At 35.9% G+C, this 27132-nt stretch overlaps 2 protein-coding genes across 10 annotated transcripts in view; one reads left to right on the forward strand and one right to left on the reverse strand.

Moving 5' to 3' along the window:
* LOC139355863 (disintegrin and metalloproteinase domain-containing protein 18-like) overlaps positions 1–15466 on the reverse strand; it is a 47216-nt gene extending 31750 nt beyond the window's left edge. For 5 of the 6 annotated variants that reach the window (XR_011607076.1, XR_011607078.1, XR_011607077.1 and 2 more), the window contains exons 1-2: positions 15333–15466; positions 13169–13335 (exon numbers count right to left, since the gene is read on the reverse strand). Coding sequence is in view for 1 of the 6 variants with exons in the window: in XM_071068355.1 (XP_070924456.1) it covers positions 13569–13631 (63 nt within the window). In the remaining 5 variants the exon portion in view is untranslated. Of the gene's footprint in view, positions 1–13168; positions 13336–13568; positions 14558–15332 lie in introns of those variants that run through there. The other variant, XM_071068355.1, reaches the window with a different exon arrangement.
* LOC105476551 (A disintegrin and metallopeptidase domain 3-like) overlaps positions 15428–27132 on the forward strand; it is an 80953-nt gene continuing 69248 nt past the window's right edge. For 2 of the 4 annotated variants that reach the window (XM_011732566.3, XM_071068353.1), the window contains exons 1-4: positions 15430–15586; positions 16086–16168; positions 24621–24676; positions 26052–26130. In XM_011732566.3, coding sequence (XP_011730868.1) covers positions 15529–15586; positions 16086–16168; positions 24621–24676; positions 26052–26130 — 276 coding nt within the window. In that variant the 5' untranslated portion in view covers positions 15430–15528. Of the gene's footprint in view, positions 15587–16085; positions 16169–24620; positions 24677–26051; positions 26131–27132 lie in introns of all 4 variants that reach the window. The other 2 variants (XM_071068352.1, XM_071068354.1) reach the window with 2 other exon arrangements.

The raw sequence follows: 27132 nt of genomic DNA on the forward strand, positions 1-27132 counted from the left end.
TCTTGAAAAAAATGACAAAAAAACCCAAAATACCAAAACATGGAAGATGTAGCAAAAGCAGATTTAACATGCAATTTTATAGCAATAAATCTCTGCATTAAAAAAAGAAAGATATCAAATAAGTAGCCTAACATTATGACTCAGGAAACTAGAAAAAGAACAAAACCCAAGTTTAGTATAAAAAAGGAAATAATAAAGGTCAGAACAGAAATATTCACAAACAGAACTTAAAAACATTTAAAAAATCAACAAACCTTAATTTTTTGTTTAGAAAATCAACAGACAGCTATACCAACTAAGAAAAGAAGAGAGAAGACACAAATAAAGAATAGCAGAAATAATAGTGGAGACAGTACAATGGATGCCTCTGAAATACAAAAGTACTCTAAGGAGCTATTATAAAAATTGTATGACAAAAAAACTGGATAACCTAGAAGAAATGAATGAATTCCTAGAAAAACCTACTGAGATTGAATCATAAATAAATAGAAAGCCTTACTTGACCAATAACAAATAGATTAAAATGGTAATTTAAAACCTCCCAAAAATGAAAGCTCAAGACTGGATGGCTTTATGGCAGAATTCTGCCAACCATTCAAAGAAGTCTAATGCACTTCAATTTTAAACTTTTCCAAAAAATACAACTAGAGGGAATACTTACAAATGCATTCCAAATCCAGGCAAAAATGCCACAGGAACACAAAGCTAAAGGTCAATATTTCTGATGAACACTGATGTAAAAAGCCATGATAAATTATTAGCAAACTGAATTCAACAACACTTAAAAGGAATTCTACACCATGCCCAAGAGGCATACATCTCTGACATGAAAAGGTAGTTTAACATATATAAATCAATGTTATACACCACATTTACAGAACAAAAGATAAAATCACATTATTAACTCAACAGATGCAGGAAGAGAATTTGACAAAATGCCATGCCCCTCCTTGATAAAAACTCTCAATAGTTTAGGTAGGAAACTGGTAACCCTGCATGGGGTTGCTGCATGCCAGGATGTATTCTAGCCCCTGAATGACTCCTAAGGAAGGGGTGGTTCTGAGATGTTGAAGCTGACAGACCTTGAGAGGGCAGAGTTGTCTTTGGCAGGGAACAGGAGTAAGTCTGATCTGCTCACATCACTGTCCACCAACCCCTCCCAGAGTTCCTGCCTGGCCATGACTGCATGCAGTGAGGTGGCCACTGCCATAGTGCTTTCATCAGCACAATGGGACAGCCACTGGAGCTTTTTGGCTGACAGATTTCTGCTGGAATGTGATTGCATGCAATTCCACTGCCACCCCTTCAAAGTGCATTAGGCCACAGCACTCCAGCTGACCCACCAAAGTGCCTCCCACCTGCAGTGCTGACCACCCCCACTGCAGCACCACTCATCTGTGGTGCCCCTGCTAGAGCACTTCCTGCTTGCAGTGCTCCCACTTCCCTTCACCAGAGAACCTCCAGCCTGAAGCAACCCTGCCACTTCCTCCAGAGCATTAATGCCTGCAGCCCCCATCCTGTCCCCTAAAGAATGTTGCTACCAGTGCTATGGAAACAGCTTGGTTTCTCCAGCCCAGCTGGTGCTTGACCTTGAGAAACCAGAGGACAAAGCTGTGGACCCAGTCCCAGCCACCCAGAGTTAGATTATGCAGCCCAGGATCGTGGAGTTGAGCCATGGACCTCTGAAAGCATCCAGAAATGAAGCCATTTGATTACATCCGACTTGTACCACAGTCTAATTTTCAATGACATTAAAGATTATAAGAACAAAAAGTACCATCCAAAGGACGGTTACCTCACAGGATAAAGGATCATCAACACTCATAGATTAGAAAGAACCAGCAAAAGAACTGGCAATCTTAGAAGCCAGAGTGTCTTCTCTTAACCAAACTGAAATGGCTGAAATGTCAGACTCCGAATCTGAATGACAAGGAAGCTCAAGAGAAAATTTAAATCCAATCCAAAGCAAACAGTAAATGATTTAAAAGTTGAAAAACTGGAAATAAAAAATTTACTATAGAAATTTCAAAATACAATTGGAAGAATTAACAACAGAATAAACCTAGCTGAGGAAAGAATCTCAGAGCTTGAAGACAATTCCTTTAAAGTAACAGGCAGATAAAAATGAAGAATGAAGAATATTAATAAATGAATAAAACCTCTGTGAAATATGGGATTATGTAAAGAGATGAAATGTATGATTTGATAGCATTCCTGAAAGAGGTGAGAGAGCAAGCAACTTAGAATATATTTTAGAATATATTCACAAATTTTTCCCAAATCTCATTAGATAAGTTGACATGCAAATTCAAGAAATTCAGAGAACCCCTGTGATATATTATGCAAGATGACAATCCCCAAGACACATAGTCATTAGATTCTGCAAGGTCAACATGAAAGAAAATATCTTAAATGCAGCTAGAAAAGCACCAGGTCACTTACAAAGGGAAGACCATCAGGCCAACCATGGATGTTTCAGCAGAAATTTACAAGTCACAAGAGACTGGGGACCTATTTTCAATACCTTTAAAGAAAATAAATTCCAACCATGAATTTCATATTCCACCAAACTAAGCTTGATAAGTGAAGAAGTGAATTTCTTCTCAGACAAGCAAATGCTAAGGAAATTTGTTACCACTAGACCTGCCTTACAAGAGGTCCTGAAGGGAGTGTTAAAATGGAAAAGAAAGTACAATACCTGTCACCACAGAAATACACTTAAGCATGTACTACTTTGACACTATAGAGCAACTATACAATCAAGTCTACATAACAACACAATAATAGAATCAAATCCTCAATATCAATATTGAGCCTGAATGTAAATGGGCTAAATGCTCCACTTAAAGGACATAGAGTGGCAAGTTAGATTAAAAAAGGAGTATGCAACTGTCTGCTGACTTCACGAGAACTATCTCATAAGTAATAATACCCATAGATTCAAAATAAAGGGATGGAGAAAGATCTATCAGGCAAATGGAAAACAAGAAAAGCAGGAATTGCTACTCTTGTATCAGATACAGCAGACTTCTCTAAACCAATATAATCACAAAGGACAAAAAATGGCATTACATAATGATAAAATGGCTCAATCCACAAAGAAAACTTAACAATCCTAAGTATATACATACCCAAAAATAGACTATCCAGATCCATAAAACAAGTTCTTAGAAAACTATGGAGGGATTTGGACAATGACATAGTATTACTGTGGGACTTCAGCATTAGGTCATCAAGGAAGAAAACTGAAAAAGATATTCTGAACTTAAACTTGACAGTTAGTCAACTGGACTTAATAGGTATCTACAGAACACTCCACCACCAACAGCAGAATATAGATTCTTATTATCTGTACCTGGCACATACACTAAGATCAACTGCATGCTCAATCATAAAACAAGTCTCAACAAACTAAAAAAAAATAATAATTCATATCAACTATGCTCTTGAACCACAGCAAAATAAACATAGAAATTAACATCAAAAAGATCTATTAAAATTATTCAATTACATGGAAGTTAAACAATCTGCTGCCGAACAACTTTTGTGTAAACAGTGAAATTAATCAGAAATCAAAAAATTATTTGAAACTAATGAAAATAGAGACACAACATATCTGAATCTTTGGGACACAGCTAAAGCACATGAGAGGAATATTTATAGCACTAAACACCTAACCTAAATCAAAGAGTTAGAAAGTTCTCAAATTAACAGCCTAACATTGTACCCACTGAAACTTGAAAAACAAGAGCATATCAACTACAAAGCTAGCAGAAGAAAATAAATAAGCAAAATCTGAGCTGAACTGAATGAAATTAAGTTGGAAAAATCCATAAAAACAAAAGAAAAAGTTGGTTCTTCAAAAATTAAACAAGATTGATAGACTGCTACCTATATTAATTAAGGAAAAAAGAGAGAGGATCCAAATAAGGACTATCAGAAATGACAAAGGTGACATTACAACCCAAACCACAGAAATACAAAAAAATCCTCAAACATTACTATAAACATTTCTATACACACAAACTAGAAAACCTATAATAAATAATTTCTTGGAAATACATAGCCTCTCAAAATTGAACCAGGAAGATATTAAAATCTTGAACAGACCAATAATGCATTTCAAAATTGAATCAGTAATAAAAAGTTACTGTCAGAGGTCTTCACAGCAGCCCCTCCCATCACGAAGTAGGAGGCCTAGGAGGAAAAAAATGGTTTTGTGAGCCAGGCCCAGAGCCTTGCTGCTTTATGCAGTCTCAGGACTTGGTGTCCTGCATCCCAGCCACTCCAGCAATGGCTAACAGGAGACAATACAGGGCTCAGGCCATTGCTTCAGAGCGTGCAAGCCCCAAGCCTTCGTGGTTTACATGTGGTATCGGGCTTGTGAGTACACAGAAGTCAAGAATTGAGGTTAGGTAACCTCTGCCTAGATTCACAGGATGTGTGGAAATGCTTGAATGTCCAGGCAGAGGTGTGCTGCAGGGGCAGAGCTCTTATGGAGAACCTCTACTAGGGCAATGTGGAAGGAAGATGTGGGGTGTGAGCCCCAACACAGAGTCTCACCTTGGGCCCTGCCTAGTGGAGCTGTGAGAAGAGAGCCACCGTCCTCCAGACCCCAGAATGGTAGGTCCACTAACAGCTTACACCATGCACCTAGAAAAGTGGCAGACACTCAACACCAGCCTATGAAAGCAGCCAGAATGGGGGCTGTACCCTGCAAAGCCACAGGGGTGGAGCTGCCCAACACCATGGGAACTCACCTCGTGCATCAATCCATATGAGATACGCATTGAAAAAAGATCATTTTGGAGCTTTAAGATTTGACTGACCTGCTGGATTTCAGACTTACACGGGGCCTGTTACCCCTTCATTTTGGCCAATTTTTCCCATTTGGAATGGTTGTATTTACCCAATGCCTGTACCCCCACTGTATCTAGGAAGTAACTAACTTGCTTTTTAAATTTATTTTTTATTTATCCACAGGTTATTGAAATAGAGGTGGTATGTGGCTACATGAGTAATTACTGTTGCTTTGTAAGATTTTGGTGCACCCATCACCCAAGCACTGTAGCACTGTACATTGCACCCTATTTGTAGTCCAATTTTTTTTTTTTTTTTTTTTTTTTAAGATGGAGTCTTGCTCTGTCGCCTAGGCTGAAGTGCAGTGGCAAGATCTCGGCTCACTGCAAGCTCCGCCTCCCAGGTTCACGCCATTCTCCTGCCTCAGCCTCCAGAGTTGCTGGGACTACGGGTGCCTGCCACCACGCCCTGCTATTTTTTTTTCTTTTTTTTTTTTTTGTATTTTTAGTAGAGACGGGGTTTCACCATGTTAGCCAGGATGGTCTTGATCCCCTGACCTCATGATCCACCCGCCTCAGCCTCCCAAACTGCTGGGATTACAGGTGTGAGCCACTGCGCCCGGCCCCTATTTGTAGTCTTTTATCCGTCGGTCCCCTCCCATTCTTCCCCACAAGTCCCCAAAGTCCACTGTATTATTCTCATGCCTTTGCATCCTCATAAGCTTAGCTCCCACATATCAGTGAGAGCATACAGTGTTTGGTTTTCCATTCCAGAGTTAGGAAGTAATTAATTTGCTTTTGATTTTACAGGCTCATAGGTTGAAGGGACTTGTCTTGTCTCAGATGAGACTTTGGACTGTGGAATTTTGAGTTAATGCTGAAATGAGTTAAGACTTTGGGGGACTGTTGGGAAGACATGAATGGTTTATAAATATGAGGATATGAGATTTGGGAGGGACCGGGCTGGAACAATATGGTTTGGCTGTTTCCCACCCAGATCTCATCTTGAATTGTAGCTCCCATAATTCCCACATATTGTGGGAGGGACATGGTAGGAGGTAATTGAATTATGGGGGTGGGTCTCTCTCGTGCAGTTCCCATGATAGTAAGTAAGTCTCACAAGATCTGTTGGTTTTATAAAGGGAAATTTCTGTACACAAGTTCTCTTGCTTACTGCCATGTAAAACATGACTGTGCTCCTGATTTGTCTTCTGCCGTAATTGTGAGATCTCCCCAGCCATGTGGAACTGTGAGTCAATTAAACCTTTTTCCTTTACAAATTACCCAGTCTCAGGTATGTCTTTATTAGCATCATGAGAACAGACTAACAGACGTCCGAACCAAAAAGAGCCCTGGACAAGATGCATGCACAGCCTAATTTTACCAACCATTCAAAGAAAAGCAAGTACCAATCTGACTGAAATTATTCCAATGAATCAAGGAAAAGGGACTCCTCGCTAACTCATTTATGAAGCCAGCATCATTCTAATACTAAAGCCTGGTAGAGACACAATGAAAAGGGGAAATTTCAGGGCAATAACCCTGATGAACATAGACACAAAAATCCTCAAGAAAATACTAGCAAACTAAATCCAGGAGCACATCAAAAAGTTAATTAACCACAATCATACAGGATTTACTCCTGGAATGCAGGGTTAGTTCCACATACATGAATCAATAAATGTAATTCATCACATAAGAGAACTAACAACAAAAACCACATGATCATCTCGATAGATGCAGAAAATCCCTCCACAAAATCCAACATTCCCTCATGATAAAGACCTTCTACAGGCTAGACATTGAGTAAATATAGTTCAAAATAATAAAAGCCAATCTATGGGAAAACTACTGTCAACATCTTAATGAATGAACAAAAGCTAGAAGCATTGACAACTAGAACAACACAAGGATGCCCACTCTCACCACTCCTATCCAACAAAATATTGGGAGTACTAGCCAGAGCAATCAGGCCACAGGAGGAAATAAAAGGCATCTAAATAGAAAGAAGGAAAGTCAAACTATCTCTCTTCACAGAAGATATTATTCCATACTTAGAAAACACCATAGACTCCCCCAGAAGACTTCTAGAACTGATAACTTCACTGAAGCTTTGGGATACAAAATAAATGTACAAAAGCCAGTACTACTTCTATACACCAATGATATTCTAGCTGAGAGCAAAATCAAAAACTCAGTCCCATTTAAAATAACAAGGAATAAAATTCCTAGGAATACAGTTCACCAAAGTGATAAAAGATGTCTACAATGAGAATTACAAAACACTGCTGAAAAAAAAAATCATAGATGACACAAACAAATGGAAAACATTTCATATTCTTGGATAAGAAGAATCAATATTATTAAAATAGCCATACTCCCCCCCAAAATTTACAGATTCAATGCTATTATTAAACTGCTAACACCATTCTTCCCAGAATTAGAATTAGGAAAAGCTATTCTAAAATTCATATGCAACCAAAAATGATCATTAATAGCCAAAGTAAGCCTCAGCAAAATCAACTAAGCTGGAAGCCTCACACTATACTGACTTCAAACTATAGTACAAGACTACAGTAACCAAAACAGCATGACACTGATACAAAAAAAGGACGCATACACCAAAGGAACAGGACAAAGAACTGAGAAAAAAAATCCACAAACCTACAACCACTTGATCTTCAATAAAGTTGACAATGGCAAACAATGGACAGGACTCCCTACTTAATATGGTGCTTGGATAACTGGCTAGCCATATGCAGATAATTTAAACCATACATCTTCCTTTCACCATATACAAAAATTAAATTAAGATGGATCACATTTAAATGTAAAGCCTAAAACAATAAAAACTTTAGGAGAAAACTCAGGAAATATCATTCTGAACATTAGCCTTGGTAAAAATTTTATGACTAAATCCCCAAAAGGAATTTGCAACAAAACACAAATTGCCAAGTTGGACCTAATTAAACTGAAGAGTTCCTGCACAGCAAAAGAAACTAACAGATTAAGTAGACCACCTACAGAATGGAAAAAATGATCACAAACTGCACCCAACAAAGATTTAATATCCAGAACCTATAAGGAACTTAAACAAATGAACAAGCAAAAATAAATAACCCCATTAAAAATTGGACAAAGGACATTAACAGACTTCTCAAAAGAATAAATACATACAGCCAAAAAGCATGTGAAAAAATGCTCAACATCACCAATCATCAGAGAAATACAGATCAAAACCACAATGAGATACCATTTTATACTAGTGAGAATAGCTATTATTAAAAAGTAAAGAAAAACACAGATACTGGCAAGGCTGTGGAGAAAAGGGAACCCTTATATGCTGCTGCTTGGGATTTAATTTAGCTCAGACACTGTGGAAAGCACTGTGGAGTTTTCTCAAAGAACTTAGAGCTACCATTCAACCCAGCAATCTCACTATTGGGTATATACCCAAAGGAAAATAAATCATTCTACCCAAAAGACACATGCACCCATATGTTCATTGCAGCACTATTTACAGTAGCAAAGACATGGAATCAACCAAGATGCCCATCGACAGTGGATTGGATAAAGAAAATGTGGTACATATTCACCATGAAATACTACATAGCCATAAAAAATGAAATCTTGTCTTTTACACCTCCATGGATACAGCTGGAAGACACTGTCATAAACAGACCAATGCAGGAACGGAAAACGAAATACTGTACATTTTCCCTTAGAAGTGGGAGGTAAACATTGAATGCATGTGGACACAAACATGGGAATGATAGACACTGGGAAATGCTTGAGGAGGAAGGCTGGGAAAGGCCAGTGGGTTGGAAGGCTACATATTGGGTATTATGGTCACTGTTTGGTGATAGGGCAATTTACACATCAAGTCTCAGTTACATGCAACTTACCCATGCAACAAACCCACACATGTACTCCCTGAACCTAAAGTAAAAGTAGAAAAAATTAATTTTCCAGATAAACCAAAGTTGAGGGAGTTCATTGCCAGCTGACCTTTTGTGTAAGAAATGCTAGAGAAAGGAGGCTTTTAAGTTGGAAAACAAAAGAAAATAGAGAGCAACACAAAGCCATATAAAAATTATAAAGTTCTCTGATAAAGGTAAAAATGTGATAAAATTGTCATAATTTTGGGACACAAATTTACTTTTAATTATTTCATAGAATTTAAAAGACAAAAAAGAATTCTCCTGAGCATCTATATAATGGGTATACAACATATGAAGATATAATGTGTTACATCAATAACATAAAATGGAAGTGAATGTATAAATAATAGAGGTTTGTATTTGACTGAAGTTATCAGTTTAAAAGAGACTATTATAACATTAAGATGCTTTATCTAATTGCAATGATAACCACAAAGAGAATGTCTAGAGATTATACACAGAAGAAAATGAGAAGGAATTGAAATCATATAACACACAATAATCAATAAAACACAGAGGGAGGCAGTAATAGAGAACCAAAAATCTACAAGGTATAAAGAAGGCAATAAAATAGCAGTGGTAGGTTCTTTCCTATCAGTAATAAATTCAAATCTAAATGGAATAAACTCTCATTAAAAAACAGATTAGTGATCAGATGAAAAACGCGTTCCAAGTACATGTTCTCTACAGGAGAATCACTTTAGATACAAGGACACATACTAACTTAAAGGGAAAGGATTGTAAAACATATTTCATGCATATAGTAGCCAGAGAAGAGTCAAAATAGCTATATTAATATCAGACAAAATATGCTGTAAACCAAAACTGTTACAAGAGACTAAAAAGGACACTAGTTACAGATCAAAGGGTCAGTTCACCAAGAAGATATAACAATTATAAGTACCTATACATCAAATATCAGAGCTTCTAAATATAGGAAGCAATCTTTAAAAAATAATTGAAGGAAGCAATGGAAGCACAATAGTAGGTGGATACTTCTATACTCCACTTTCAACAATAGACAGAATAACTAGATAGAAGATGAATAAGTAAATAATGAACTTGTACAACAGTATACACCAATTAGACCTTACAGATATTTACAGAACATTGCACTCAACAACATTAGAATGCATGTTCTTGTCAAGAGCAATTGAAGATTCTACAGCATAGAGTATCTGTTAGACCATGAAATAGTCTTAAAAATTTTAAAAATATTCAAGTTATGCAAAATGTATTTTGTAGTTTCAATGTAAAGAAACTATAAAATACAAAGAAAATGGAAATCAATGAGAGATGGAAAACTTGTATATCTAGAAATACATAGAAATCAAACAAGACAATCTTATATGATTGGCGAGTCAAAGAAGTCACAAGGAAAAGTAGAAAATACTCTCTCAAATCAAAATGAAAACACAATAAACCAAAAGTTATGAGGTCCAGGGAAAACATTACTAGAAGGGACGTCAATACCTCTAAACACGCACATTACAAAGGAAGAAAGATCTAAAATCCATAATCTAATATTACATTTCAAGGAACTAATAAACTAAACCCAAGCAAGCAGAAGAAAGAAATAATAAAGATTAAAGCAGGGACAAATATAATAAAACGAGAAAACCAATAGAAAAAATCAAGAAACAAAGATTTTGTTTTTTTGAAAAGATGAGCAAAATTGGCAAACCCTTAGCTAGATTAAGAAAAAAGAGAAAATACCCAAATAGTTAAAATATGAAATGAAATAGAAGGATTACAACTGATGCCACAGAAATAAAAACATAAGATAACTCTAGGAACAACTGTATGCCAAAAAAGTGGATAAACTAGAGGAAATGTATAAATTACTACACATTCACAAACTACCAAGATTGCCTCATGAAGAAATAGAAAATCTAAAAGACACAGAACTAGTAAAAAGATTGACATAATATTCCAAACTCTGAATACAGAAATCCCAGGATAAGATTTCTACAGTGGAGATTTCTATAAAACACGTAAAGAAGATTTAACGCCAATTCTTCTCAAACTTTTTCAAAGAATTAAGAAAAGGAAATACTTCTCAACTCATTCTATGAGGCCAGCATTACCTTAATACCAATGCCAGACAAAGGTTTAACAAGAAAAGAAAACTAGAGACCACTATCCCCATTACCCACTGACGCAAAACTCCCCAACAAAGTAATACAAAAACGAATTCAGTAGCACATTAAAAGGATTAAGTATCATGACCAAGTGAGAGTCAACCCTGAAATGCAAGGATGACTCAACATATGCAAATAAAACAATTTGGTATACTATTTTAACATAATGAAAGACAAAAACCATGTGATCATCTCAATTGTTATAGAAAATACATTTCATAAGATTTCACACACTTTTGTAATAAAAATATTAAATGAACTAGGAATAAAAGTGTGGTGTATAAGATGTGAACAATTATGTACTGTTGATGGGATTATAAAATGGTGCTACTGCTATGGAATATGTATGGTGATTTCTCCAAAAATTAATGATGTAACTATTGTATGATCCATCAATCCCACTCTTGGGTATATATCCAAAAGAATTAAAATCAGGATTTTAAAGAGCTATCTATACTCCTATGTTTTCAGCATTATTCAAAAGCCAAATTATGAAATAACCTAAGTGTCCATTGACATGTGAATGAATAAAATCACAAGCACACAATACACACACAATGTAATATTATTCAGCCTTAAAAAGGAATGAAATCTTGTCACACACAACAACATGAACAAACCATAAGGACATTATGTTAAGTGAAATAAGCCAGTTGCAAAAAGAAAAATACTATATAATTCTACTTATATAAATAACCTAAAGTTGTCACATTTGTAGAAATAGAAAGCAAACTGGTTGTTATCAGAGATTGGGGGCAGGGGTAAAATGAAGGTTGTATAACAGGTTTAGAGTTTCAATTTTGCAAGACAAAAAAAATTTGAGATTTCTTTCAAAGCATTGTGAATATACTTAACACTATTGAAGTGTGGACTTAAAATGGTTAAGATTGTAAATTTTTTATGTTTCTTATCATAATAAAAAGCTCTTTAAAATGATTTGTGCTTCAAAATCTAAAAATGTGTACTTATGCTCCTTCAAGTAGATATTAAGTTTCAAAATCTGGTATTACCCAAGAGATAGAAATAAAATGTACAAAAAAACAAAGTTATTCCTGCAGCAAATGTTGGATCACATGCCACTCCATAGCACATTGCTCCCACATAAGTAGGATGGTCCCTATAACTGAATTAAAATTTTTTTCTTGTTAAAATAAACATATTTTAATTTATTAATAACTTAATCGCCTTTCATAAATTGGGTACCCCAATTAAGCTATACTTTCCTTAAAACATGAATATTGCAGGTCGTGTCTTATACTTTCAAGCATTTTCTATTTGGATAATCTCTCATAGTTTCTATAAAGTTAAGTTCTAAGGGCTATTGAACATTTTATGATACATAGCACAAAATCTAGCACTGTCTAATCTTTCCCCAAAATTATTACTGTCATCATAACTGGCTGGATAAAATTCTAAAATCTAAAAGTCAGGGTTATTTACTGCCATAATTTTCACATAGTAAACCAACACTAAACGTTGTAAGGAATGTTAAAGGCAAGAGAGAGAGAGAGAGAGAGAGAACATGCAGTACATTAATTACAAAAAAGAAAGAGATGATATAGTACGATATCCTCACACATTTTAGTCATTTGTTAATGTTGCTTCTGAATTCCCAAACCTTATTTCTGCTTCCACAGTAGACACCATAGATTTGCAAATTTATTACGTATTGCTTAAGATCTTTAGGACTGGGTTTTGGGCCCTAAATAATCAAATTAGTAAAACAAAAAAAATCCATGTAAAGACTCTTCAAAGATACACAGCAATTTGTTTAATAGCTATATATTAGATTATCATAGAAATGCCAGAAAAACCACAGGGATCATAAAGTAATCCATTTCAGTTATTTACTATTTTAATGTTTTGTGTTATAGCCAGCATCACATGCAATTTTTGTATTCCATTATTTTTGCATATTTTGCATGCCATTGGTTTACATTTTAAATAATGATAAAATAATGGTTTTAACTATTTATCACTGAGAAGAGCTTTACAATTATTAAGGCGCCACGTTTATCCAAAAGCTTTACATTTTCAGCTCATTACATTTTCAGCTCATTACATTTTCATAAATAAATGGTCCACTTTAAGAACAATGTCCTACTATGATTTAATTGGTGCCTTATATGGTTGTCAGATTTTTATATTCTGCATTTTGACAACACAGTATTAATAAATCTTTTTAAGGTGTCTTAGCATTATACATATAATAAATTTTGTGTATAATTTTGATAGTGAACATATTAGATATTTGAAAACCTCCCATCAGTGTGAATAAATTGCTTACATTAATAAATATGCCATGATATTGGACTTTTGAAACACAAATTTTTGTTTCCATGACAAAAACCTTTGTAGTACATCACCAGCATCCCCATTAGTTGAAATCTTATTTTCATCTGACCAGAGCTCCAAAGAAGATAGAATAATAGTCATTTTAAGCTGAGAAAACATCTGAAAACAGAAGATATATGATATACGGCTTTGGGTGACCATAAATATAACATTACATCTCCATACATAATGCTAATATGTTCAATTTACTATATTTTGGAGAAGAATCCATTGGTGGATGAAACTAGTTAGCACAACTGTAGTTTTTATAAAAGTGAAAATGCTATTTATATAAATAGTGTTACTGCATTAAAATAAATGTTTCTTGTTAAATACTAAAGATAAATACTTACAGTGTTGACAAGACCAAAGATATAGACAACTTTCTCAGCTGCAGCTGTCATGTCAGAGCCCATATAAGCATACTAAAAGACAAATTTTCTTTCTTAATCCCTAGTGAAAATGACTGAACTATCACATTGTAAATGTATTTAAATATAAAGTGTTAGAATAATGCAGTGCTAAAGTGAAGAGACAAAAACAAAATTAAGTGCTAAGTTTGAGGCATAACCCTAGAGGCTTTATACATTAATTAATGATATTAAAATGACATAGTTGTGATTATCTTCCTTACATATATGTATGTATGAAAGGTCAAAAAGTGAAGTTTCCAATGTTGCGGGATATTTTTAAGGAATCAGAGAGACTGATGGGGTTCAGGAGGATATTTATTAATTATTTAGGTGCACCAGCCCAATCAGATTAACATCCAAAGGATGGACTGAGCCCTGAACAACGAGTTACATTACCTTTTAAGCATTTCGTGGGGGTGGGGGGAGATCTGTGCAGGGGGAAGCATATTACAGAAATGAGAAATAAAGACAGTTATTTAATTAATTGTGACATGCATTACATAGTTTCTTACATTTAAAAGAAAAACATGTTTTGCGACTTGAGTTTATCTGTCTAGTGACCTTGCAACTGCACAGCTAGGGAATCAGGGTCTTCACAATGCCTGGGAAAGGAGGAGAGAAAGACTCACTAGCCACAGTAAAACAGGCAGTTAATTTTTAAAGGACTCCAGCTCTTTCTCTTTCTCAGGGGGAACTGGGTTTTCTTACATACAACTGAGTTTCTGTTTATACACTCCTTAATTTCTTTTAATTCCTGTTCCACAAGAGCACATATTCATTAAACACCAGATGGAATTCCATCACAAACACAAGTCAGTTAATGTAAAAATTGGCGAAATCCAAAGTTTTGGATATGAATGATAGTGATGGCTGCCCAGCAATATGGATGTATTTAATTCCACTGAAAAGTAGGCTTAAAAAGCATTAAGATAGTAATTTTTATACTGTGTATTTTACTACAATACAAATGTTACAATAAATAATAAATTGAAAAAAAAAAAAAAAAAAAAAAAAAAAAAAACCTGAAATTAGGCAAACCACCTACCTATGTAGTAAGAGATAAAATAAAATTATTTCCACTTAACTATATTATCATTCCTTGTGTGAACTCCATATTGATGGGGGAAAATATGCCTGGCTTTTCATTTAGTCTCCCTAAGCCATAAAGCTTTTCTAAGAAACAAAAGTGTTGAAAAGTCAATAAATAAATGGATTTTGATTGTTTTTATGAAGTAATTTTATAGGTGTGATTTTTTTTGCCTGATACTTATAAATCGTACTAAAATAATAAAATACATCCATATATTCATATTTCGCATTTTATTTAAACTCCTTAGACAGTTTTCTAAGAAACTGATTTTTTAGTTTTCAGTATGTGTTTGTGTTTTCACCTGAGTCTTAAGAGAAGAAAACTAGAACTAGATATTACTAAAATTGGCAATTGGCTGCTGCTAAACATACTGTGATTCCTTTTTTTTTTTTTTTTTTTTTTTTTTTTTCCTGTTTTCCTTCACTACAATAATTCAACCGTCTTCCCAGAAGGCTATGATGTGGAACAGTCATCTTGCCAAGACTTCATCAGCAATAGGTCTACAGTACAAATGTGCTTTATAACCCTATATTACCCCTGAATGCATTGTAAATGTCAACTTTTTAGAAAAAAAAAAAGAGCCCACGTGCCCAGAAATGCCGGCTCCCACGTGCCTCCTCCGATGCAGCCCACTGTGGGCGGGAGCGCGGGGCTGTAGGATCCACCCGCCTCGGGATCCACGGAGCTGGGTCCCGCAGCACTCGCAGACCCCACGGCCCTTCCGCTCCGCTCGGCCTCCACCACCCTGGCCTCGAGCTGCAGCCGTTCCAAGGGCAACGGCCGTCCTGTGGCTGGGCCGCTGGCTAGGCAATGCTGTCTCTCTTGCTGATCCTCTCAGGCCTGGGCCGGCTGACCTCCGCGGGCCCGCGTAAGTAAAGAGCCCTGCAGTAGAGGACGCCGCCTTTCCCCTTTCGCCTTTCGCAGGGCAGAGAAGCGCAGGCCAGGCTGGGGAGGGGGCCTCAGAACCGCTCACAAGTGTGGACCACAGGCTGCAGCGGGAAGCGGGGATGCCGGATGGGACCTGTAGCCCACACTTCTACCACGCAGGGCTGAGGTCACCAAGCCCTGAAGTGTCCTTGGGCAGAGCTAGGATAAACCTCCCATACCTGGAGGAGCCGTTTCCTGGAACTGGACAGTGTGTGTGTGTGTGCGTGCGTGTGTGTGTGCGCGTGCGTGCGTGTGTGTGTGCGCGTGTGCGTGTGCGTGTGTGTGTGTGTGCGCGCGTGTGTGTGTGCGCGCGTGTGTGTGTGTGTGTGCGCGCGTGTGCGTGCGTGTGCGTGTATGCGATGGAAGTATAAAGAGTGATGAGAAAGGACGCTGTGACATGAATACACTGGGAATGTTCACATATGCTTTTCCTCATGCAGATTCTGAAACACCAGTTCTGCAAATTACAGTACCACGGAAGATCCAGACAAACACCAATGATGGCGATGTTTCAGAAACGCATGTAATTAAGAGATCACCTTTTAAAATTATGGTGTTTTGTTTTTTCTGGACTACATGGCCCCAATGAATTCATACATATCCCTTTGTGAAATTTTGTGTTCTAATTTACCGTGCTAAGGAGTCTTTTGGTCTGAATGACAGCAAGAGTTTGATATTTTTTCATTTCTCAAGTAATATATGAATGTTAGATAATTGTTTTAGGCCGGGCGCGGTGGCTCAAGCCTGTAATCCCAGCACTTTGGGAGGCCGAGACGGGCGGATCACGAGGTCGGGAGATCGAGACCATCCTGGCTAACACAGTGAAACCCCGTCTGTACTAAAAATACAAAAAACTAGCCAGGCGTGGTGGCGGCGCCTGTAGTCCCAGCTACAAGGGAGGCTGAGGCAGGAGAATGGCGGGAACCCGGGAAGCGGAGCTTGCAGTGAGCCGAGATCCCGCCACTGCACTCCAGCCTGGGCGACAGAGCGAGACTCCGCCTCAAAAAAAAAAAAAAAAAAAAAGATAACTTTTAAAATAGAGATTCAGAAAAAGAATCCCCAGATTCCTATGACACAAAGGAACCATATTCAGTCTACTGGGTTCTTTTAGAAAATATGTACATTTAAATCTGTGTTATTATATAGTTGAGGTCATACTAATATTTACCAAGCAATATGTTTTTAACATGATAATATATAAAGACTATCTTCATGCCTATACATGTGTATATAAATCCTTTGTAAAAATGAAAGTGATGTCATCTTTCATCTGATTAGAGTAGGAAAGTAGGTATGTTGTAAAATTAAATTGAGGTAATACAGAGAATGCTGAATAAAATGAATGTCCACACCAGTCTCTAAAAATAATAAATTTGTACTAAATGAATATTTAGAAACACATGCACATGCACACATATATTTTTAATGATTCTATATGACTGTAATTGACTTTTCATTTATTTATAAATATTGGATTTACTTTTATGATAATATGGCTCTGTCATTTTTATGACTTCATGATATGTCATATGGATGTAACATATATCTTATCAAATTTTCAACTCATAGTTTCATAAAATTTCTTTGATAGTTGTTTATGTAGATCAATGGGCAAGCCATTAAATTTTTTTGTAAACATTGAAGAATATCTTCCAGAAAAGTTACTTTACATTTGACTGTTATTAACAAACAATAATGATACATATATTTTTGAACTGTCACCAGGCTTTGTTCAATTTTCTAATCTCCACTAACTCACACAAACACACACATGTACACACCACTGTGAGAGATAAACATTATGTTTTAGTGATGAAATATTCAGCTCACTAGGAACATTTAACAATTCTGAAGTTGTATAAATTTAAAAAAATGCATTCAGCACCTATAGAGTGAAAATTCATAGCTCTAGAGGAAGAAACTGTGAAAGCCATTTCCATAGTGAGATCTTAAAATGTTTTCCTCAAATGTTGGTTGACAAATCATAAAAAAATTCATAAAGGTAAAGAAAATTTGAACAACAAAAATATTTTTATCCAATGGACATATATAGAACATGAACCCAGTGAAGTGAATGTATTGTTTTCTCCAGTTCTGATATGTTTTAGGACTCACTAGACTCTACAGTTTATCACACAAGAATCCAAGAAACATTCACTGTGAGCTCCCTGTTTAGAAACACAATCTCTGTGTTCCTGAAGCATACTGAGTCTACCAACAAAAGAACTACAGGAGAAATGTTGGCTTTCAGAGATCTCAGCTGAAATCTTTCAGTGACTCTTTAAATAGTCAAGCAGGGCTTGTCAAAATAATTAGGCAAACACTGAGGAGGCTCCTTTGGCCAGGGACGTTTTGAGCCATGAAAGCCCATTATAAATATCACTGCCTTTGTTTTGGACAAGAATCTGAAATATCCAGATGTGTAGGGATCCCCAGATCTAAAGATAGAGCTTTTCCAATCCAGCTGTAATTTAGCTCTATGCCACTGTAAGTAATGTACATTCTTCTGAAGAATATATAGGACGGTCAACAAAATTGATGATAGTAAAGAAAGAAAATTAAAAATCAAATACTGGTAGCATAAAACTAATTATATGGTAACAATCAATTAGGATAAAACTTAACAAGAAACTCAAAAATGCATTTAGCAATTTGTAGACGTACTTCTATATATTTCACAGGGTGAAGAAGAAATAAGTGATAATGGATATTACACAATGCATAATGGGCAAGAGTAAATAAATTACATACATAAATTTGATATACACTTGAAAATTGCATAGGAATATAACTAAAAATATATAAATAGCCAATATTTTACCTGACAACCCTGTCATTCAGAAATGAAGGATAAAAAATATCCTGTACAAACAAAGGCTGAGGAAGTTTATTACCACCAGGCTTGCCTAATAAATGCTAAAAGGAGTTATTTAAGCTAAAATGAAAGGAGGCTAAATTATAACAGGAGCACATATGAAAGTGTAATACCCACAGGCAAAGGTAAATATAAGTCAATTTCAGAATGCTATAATACTGTAATAGTGGTGTATGAATCACTTATAACTCTAACGTAAAGGTTAAAAGTCAAAAGTGTTAAAATAACTATCACTACCATAGTTAATGGATACAAAACATAAAAAGATGGAAAATTTGACATAGATAACATAAAATTATGCATATGTGTAGAAGTAATAATGCATAGTTTTTGTATGTGATTGAAGTTAAATTTCTAATATCTTAAAATAACCTGATATAACTATATGTTTATGTAAGCCTCGTGGTAAACCATGAAACAAAAATCTGTAGTAAATACACAAAAATTAAAGAGAAAATAATCAATAGATACCACTGCAGGATAACATCAAATCACAGAGGAACACAGGAAGAGAAGAAAAATGCACAAAACAACATATAAAGCAGCCAGAAAACAATTATCAAAATGGCAATAGTAAGTCTTCATGTCAATAATTACTCTAAATTTAAACGGACTATAAACTCTCCAATCAAAAGACATAGAGCGGCTGAATGGGTTAAAAGTATCCAAAGATATGCTGCCTGAGAGAGACACATTTCAGCTTTAAGAACATGCAGGGGCTGAAAGTGAAGGGAAAGGAAAAGATATTGCATGGAAATCAAAATCCAAAGAGGAAAGGAGTCTCTGTGCTTTTATGAGACAAAAATAGACTTTAAGTCAAAAACTGTAGCAAAAGGCAAAAAAGTCATACTGTAATCATAAAGGGGCCAGTTAATCAAGAAGATACAACAATTTAAAGTGTATATGCACCCAACACAGAGCCCCCTAAATGTATAAAGCAAATTTAAACAGAACTGAAATGAGAAATAATATTGACAAAGGACTTCAATACCCCAATTTCAACCATGGATAGATTTATACAGCAGAAAATTAATGAGAAACATTTAGACTTAAACTGCACTTTAGACCAAATGGACCTAAAAGACCTCTATAGAACGTTCCATCAAATAGAAACAGGGAAAAATAGAAAACTCCTAAATAAGTGGAAATTAAACAGCACCTTCTTAAACAACCAATTGGTCAAAGAAGAAAACAAAGGGTGAAAAAGAAGAGAGTAGAATAACCATAGATAGAGGAACAAAACTAAGAGTTATATTTTTAAAAATATAAATAAAATTAATAAACCTTTAACAATATTAGGAAAAGCAGAGGACTCAAATATGCAATACCAGAAATAAAGGAGGAGACATTACAATTGACATCACCAAGTAAAAGCATCATGCTATGAACAATTTTATGCCGACCAACTGCATAACCTGGAAGAAATGGACAGCATCCTAGAAACAATCTATGAAGACTGAATAATGAAAAATAGAAAATCTGAGGAGATCTATAACAAGTAAGACTGAATCAACAATCAAAAATCTCCTATAAAGAAAAGTCCAAGACCAGATGACTTAACTGGTGATTTCTACCAAACATTTTTTTTTAAAAAAAAGAGTAAATAACAATTATTCTCAGAGTTTTCCAAAAAGTGGGAGAGGAAGGAGCACTTCCAAACTTATTTCATGAAGCCAGTATTACAATATTACTCTAATACCAAAGTTGGACTGAGATACTCCAAGATAAAAACATGAGCCAATATCCCTGGACAAAGATGAAAGTATCCTCAATAAAATATTACCAAATTCAACAGCACAATAAAAGGACTGTATATCATGATCAACTGGGATTTATTCCTGGGATTCAAGGATTGTTAAACATATGCAAATGAGTACATGTGTATGCCACATTAAGAGAATAAAGGATAACAAACATATCATCATCTCAATAGATAAAGTAAAGGCTTTGGACAAAATCCAGCATTCTTTTATGATAAAAATTCTCAACTAATTCGGTATAGAAAGAATTTACTACAAAATAATAAAGGCCATAAATGACAGGCCTACATCTGACATCATACTCAATATGGAAAAGATGAAATCTTTTCCTCTAATATCATGAAAACTACACTGGTGCCCAGTCTCACCACTACTGTTAAACATTGAACTCCATCTTAAAAAAAAACAAAAAATTACCTGCTTGTAACAAAGGCCAAGCGGACCACTCCCAAAGACCACTTGGAAGTGCATCCCCAACAGCAGTCCTCACTTCAATTCAAGTTAAGTCTTTAAAATTGTATTTTGTGTCTCAGCTTCTTCCTGTAGGTCTTTTGACCCCCGCTGGCCAGGGGCACTCAGTGTAGGCCCAGTGGAAGCCAGAATTCACATCCTCATCCAGGGACCCAGGAAGCCCCCCTTGCAAGTCCCTCTCACGGCTGGGCTAGGCCACCTGTTTGTGCATTCCCGTAGTCCCCTGTGCATTTCCACCAGGAGACTGGGTTATTGTAATCTTCAATATCCTTGTCTGCCACCCACACTGCACCCAGCAGGGCTGAGCCTTGTTCTCTCTGCTATCTCCAGTACCCACTGCTTAGGGGGCCTTTGTGAGCATATTCTGAAGGAAGAAAGGGAAGGTGAGGGGAGAACAGTCTGGAAATGATAAAGAGATCAGGTTGGGCACAGTGGCCATGCCTGTAATCCCAGCAATTTGGGAGACCAAAGCGGGCAAATAACTTGAGGTCAGGAGTTTGAGACCAGCCTGGCCAACATGATGAAACCCCATCTCTACTTAAAAAAAAAAAAAAATTAGCTGGGCGTGGTGGCAAGCACCTGTAGTGTCAGCTACTAGGGAGGCTGAGGCAGGAAAATCGCTTGAACCCCAGAAGCGGAGGTTGCAGTGAGGCGAGGTAGCACCCTTGCACTCCAGCCTGGGCAAAAGAGTGAGAGTTTGTCTCAAAAAAGTAAATAAATAAAATAAAATCGGTGTATATGTGGCTGCATTTCTTACATAACACCTCACATTTATTCAAAGAAATCTGAGACCTGCCGCTGCCTTGCTCTCAGGAAACAAGCACAGGAAAACTAAATTGTTGTATGCCATCAGTGGCAGAGTGTGCAAGTGACAGGAGATGTGGTGCTTCCAATGAAGAGACCAAAGGATGGGGACACTTGGAAAATCCCAAGCCAAGCTTGAGCTGCCAACTACAGCCAAATGGAGTACTGCCTTCTCCAAACACAGATAGGACTTAGATGGCGGCCACTGGTCTTAAGCAGGGAAGACCTAAGTCACCTCAAGTGTCCTGTGAGAGACCACAGTCTTTGCCAAGAGAGAGGAAGTGCCCATGCAGGCCCTGACATAAAGCCTCTTGGTCAGGAAGTCCTTCTGACCTTCTTTTCTTGGATAGCCCTTCCTTGACAATTAGATGAGAGAAACTTGCCTCTTTGCAAGATAAGACTAACATTATCTTTGGACTTCACCATAGGTGGAAGTTGCACCAGAAAGATTATTCAAGAAGAGAAAATAAAATGCCTCCAAGTCAAATTGTCTATTATCAGAAGACATGATCTTATACATAGAAAATCCTAAACATTCTATATGAAGAAAAGGTTAGAACAAAGACATGAATTCAGTCAAGTTGCAGTATGCAAAAACCAACATAAAACCGATCAGATGTGTTTCCACACACTGATAGTAAACTAGCTGAGGAATAAATTTTTTAAAAAAATTACTTATAGTAGCATCAAAAAGAATAAAATATTTAGCAATATATTTACCTATGGTGGTGAGAGATCTGTACATTGAAAACTACAAGCTATAAATTGATAAGAAAAATTGAAGAAGACAGAAACAAATGGAAAGATATCCCTTACTCATGGATTAGAAGAATTAATATTGTTAAAATGTGCATATTACCCAAAGCAGCCTCCAGATTCAATGCAATGATGCAATGCCCATGAACATTCTGATGGCATTTTTCACCAAAACAGAAAAAAAACAAATCTAAAATTCTCATGGAACCACAAAAGACTCAAAATAGTTAAAACAATTCTGAGCAAAAACCCTGATGCACCATCACATTTCTTCATTTCCAATTATATTACAATGAAATCATTACCTCATAAAGATATTTGCACTCTCATGTTCATTGCAGCATTATTCCCAACAGTCAAGATATGAAAGTAACCAAAATGTCCATATACAGATGAACGGATAGAGAAATTGTGGTATGTATGTATTTATATATGAAATAGAATATTATTCTGTCTTTAAAAAGAAGTAGATTCTACCATTGTGATGACATGAAATAAGGGAAAGGACATTATGCTATGTGGCATAAGCTAGACACAGAATGAAAAATTCTGCCTGATCTTACCTATATGTGGAATTTCAAAAATTTTCATACATAGAATTGTGGAGAAAACAATGGTTACCAGGGACTCTGTGTGAGGAGGAGGGTGCAGGGGCAAATGTGAAAATGTAGGTAAAAAGGTACAGAGTCGTAGTTACATAGGATGAAACATCTAAGAAATCTAATGTACAAAAGAACTGTAGTTAACAATAAGATGTTTTATACCAGTAATTTGTCAATAAAGTAGATTTTAGGTACTCTTACCACCAAAACAACAACAAGGAAAATATAAAAGAAAGTAACTATATTGGAATGCTATATATTTTAATTTGCTTGACTGCCAGAATCACTTATCTATTTCTAAATCAAGATAAGACTATCAAAAACTTACGTTGTATACTTTAAATATATACAATATACTAAAAGTAAATTATATTATGTATCTATCATAATCAAAATAGTATGGCATTCATCTCTGGGTATATGGGTAAAGAAAATGTAGATTGATAGATGATCGATCAATTGATCAATAAATAGACAAACAATGGAAAGTATTCAGTTTTTAAAAAGAAGGAAATCCTGCCATCCATCATTTGTAACGACCTGGTTGTACTTGGAGGACATTATGCTAAGTGAAATAAGCCAGACACACAAAGACAAATGCTGCATTATCTCACTTATACATAGTATCTTAAAAATAAAGTCAAACACATAGTAACAGAAATTAGACGGTAACACCAGAGGTTGGAGGCAAGGGTGAAAAGAGAAGACATTGGTCAAATATGTTAAAAATTTATTAATTTCTTATATAATCTTATATAATGTTATAACTTTCAGTTATAAGATTAATAAATTCAGAAGATCTAATGCATATCATGGTCCCTATAGTTAATAATAATGTTTAGTTTACTTAAAATTTGCTAAGAATAGACCTCAAATGTTCTCACCACATATGATAAAATGGTAACTATGTGAGGTGATGGATATAGTAATTCGATTGTTTTAATCATTTCACAATGTATATGTATATTAAAACATCATATACATCTTTTACACACTTTAAATAAATACAAAACTTGTTTTTCAGTCGTAGCTCAATAAAGTTGAAAAAATAAAATTGCCTTAAAAGGTTGTGGAAACGAAAGGAATTTTTATTATTGATACAAATAACAATTTATCATGAAGATATCACCATATTTAATCTGTTTGGAACACCATACTAAATCTATCTGAACCAGAAACCTCCATTAAATGGAGGAGCTTCTAATGAGATGTGGGCTGTCCCAGAAAGCGTGACTTTGTGTAAGATGACTCTCTTGAGCTAAGGCAAGAGCCAAAGGGGGTAGGGAGATGAGGACTGCCTGTGGGTAGTACCTCTGGCAGCTGAGCAGTAAGTCTTTTATTCTTAACTGGGAACCTGTGCTGCATTATTTCATTTTCAATTTATTTGTGCTGAGAGCTGCAAAATGGAACAAAGATAACAAAATTCAAGTTTCTTCAACTGTTTCTCAGCATTTCTAAACATTATCCCCATTTTAAATTCAAATCTCATAATAATTATGCTAATGATTAATGATCTGAGTTTTGAAATTTAGACTCCTTGTGTTTATTTAAATTACAATTAATTCTGTTATACGTTCCAATTTTGATACGTGCAGGATATAATCTACATTTGTATGAATGAATATATGTTTCAAGGAACTGTGACGTTTAACTTTTGAGAAGTTAGAATCTCTACCAATTATTTTCTCTCTGAATATTTTGCTACAGGCCACTTATTCCATCAAAATTGAGGGGAAACCATATACTTTCCTGCTTGAAAAACAGTAAGTTACCACTTTTTTATTCATTATTTTTAGTGTCTCAAATTTTTACAATCACTACCTTAAATTGAGCTTAAATAAGAGACTGAATATTAGATTCATTTAACATTTTATATCTTCTCTGTGATTCATTTTAGTCATCAATTTCAGGTTGTCATTTTGAGACTGTTTCAGGGAGGCACTCTGCCTTTTCCTAGGTTCCAGAAGGAAGGCAGGATGGAGCTGAATTTTTAGTAAACTTGTGAAGGACACTCATTGCTGTTTTATGACACTAAGAATTTTGGGGTTGTTTTTACCAACATCATGAAAACATCATGTAAACTAACATCATCTAAAGTAACATCATGAAAACTAATGTAAATATATAAAATCTATTGTTACTTGTTAACAAATACTAACTAAGGTGTATGAGCCATAAAATTACAGTTGAATCTGAAAGAAAATCTCTTTTGAAATCTGGCAGACCTACCTATTACTGTACATACATCTGTGTTTGTCAGTTATTTTATTTATTTATTTTTATTTATTTATTTATTTATTTATTTTGAGACAGAGTCTCATTCTGTCACCAGGCTGGAGCACAGTGGCATGATCTTGGCTCACTGCAACCTCTGCCTCCTGGGTTTAAGCGATTCTCCTGCCTCAGTCTCCCAAGTAACTGGGATTACAGGCACACGCCACCACACCCAGATAATTTTTGTATTTTTAATAGAGTCGGGATTTCACCAGGATGTTCTCGATTTCCAGACCTCATGATCTGCCTGCCTCGGCCTCCTAAAGTGCTGGGATTACAGGCATGAGCCACCGCACCTGGCCTATTTTATTTTATTTCATTTTATTTTATTTTTGAGACAGGGTCTCACTCAGTTGCCCACGCTGGAGTGCAGTGGTGCAATCGTAACTCACTGCAGCCTAGATTTCTTTAGCTCAAGCCATCCTCTCGCCTTGGCCTCCCAAGTAGCTAAGATTACAGGCACACACCACCATGACCCACCAATTCATTTTTATTTTTATTTTTAGTAGAGATAAGTGGTCTCCATATGTTGCCCCAGCTGGTCTTGAACTCGTTAGCTCAAGCAATCCTCCAGGTTTGGCCTTCCAAAGTGCTGGTATAACAGGTGTGAGCCCCTACACCTGGCCCTAGCTGATTATTTTAAATTCATTAAAGCATCCACACATTTTTCTGATTATACTGGTTATTATTCTTTCTTATATTCACAATATGGTATCAAAAAGCAGCAAGTTAATATAGAGATAAGTCCATTTCATTTTTAGATGTTTGTATTGAAAGTAAATTTTGTTTAATTTTATTATTCTGGAAGTTATTTTTAATCAATGATATAATTACAATGAAGTGTCATCATTTTTATTGAATTAGGTCATTTTTACACCCACATTTCCTGGTGTATTTATACAATGAATCAGGAACATTGTATGTAGATTCTTCATTTTCAAAGGTAAGTTTTGGTTTCTGCCAAGTAAATTTGCATTTTTGTATGTGGTTAAGGTGCCATTGTTGGGGAGGAAATGAATGCTTCATGGCCCATATAATTATTGAGAAAACAGATTACAAAATTAAATATAATGTGGCAATTATTATGAAAGCATATTGAATAGAACTACGTTTTTAAAAATCTGGAACTTAGGAATCATTTCTCCAAAAAGGACATTTAAAGTATGTCTGGAAGTATTAGTAGGAGTTTTAGGGGGGAAAAAAAAGTGTCTGAAGAAGCGAAGACACACTGAGAAGTTTCAATCGATATATGAGAGGGCCTGGGCAGTGGAGAAAATGGTAGACATTACCTTACAGAAAGACCCCAGGGAACTGATGAGAGTGAGGATGCGATAAAGTAGTGTACCGAACCTTAATAGGTCCAAATGTGAAACCGCGGAATTCGAGTTGTATCAGAAAAACTTTTTTCTTTTTGGTTTTGTTTTTTTGTTTTTTGAGACGAGGGCTCACTCTGTCACCCCAGTGCAATCTTGGCTCACTGCATCCTGTGCCTCCCAGGCTCAGGTGATCCCCCTACCTTAGCCTCCCGAGTAGCTGGGACTATAGGTACGCGACACCATCACCCAGATAATTTTTGTATTTTTAGTAGAGTCGGGATTTCACTATGTTGCCCAGGCTGGTCTCAAGCTCCTGGGTTCAAGTAATCTGCCTACCTTGGCCTCCTAAAGTGCTGGGATTACAGGCTGAAAGACATTAAAGAGTCAAGAAAGTTTTGAAATTATGTGAGAAAGCTCATTTTACCCTGTAAGATATTTATTACACCCTGTAAGGTATTTATTACTCTGTAAGACATTTATTCACGCGACTGGGAGGAAATGAAAGGCAATGACTGGTCACATTCTATTGCTGAATTGGAACTGAGAGATGACGAAATCTACAATATGGTAACTGGTAAAGGATTTTCCCTCCCTACCAAATTACAATTCGAAGTCAGAAAAAAAAAAAA

The sequence above is a fragment of the Macaca nemestrina genome, chromosome 8 (assembly GCF_043159975.1).
Source record: "Macaca nemestrina isolate mMacNem1 chromosome 8, mMacNem.hap1, whole genome shotgun sequence".
In the NCBI taxonomy this organism is placed as follows: domain Eukaryota; kingdom Metazoa; phylum Chordata; class Mammalia; order Primates; family Cercopithecidae; genus Macaca; species Macaca nemestrina.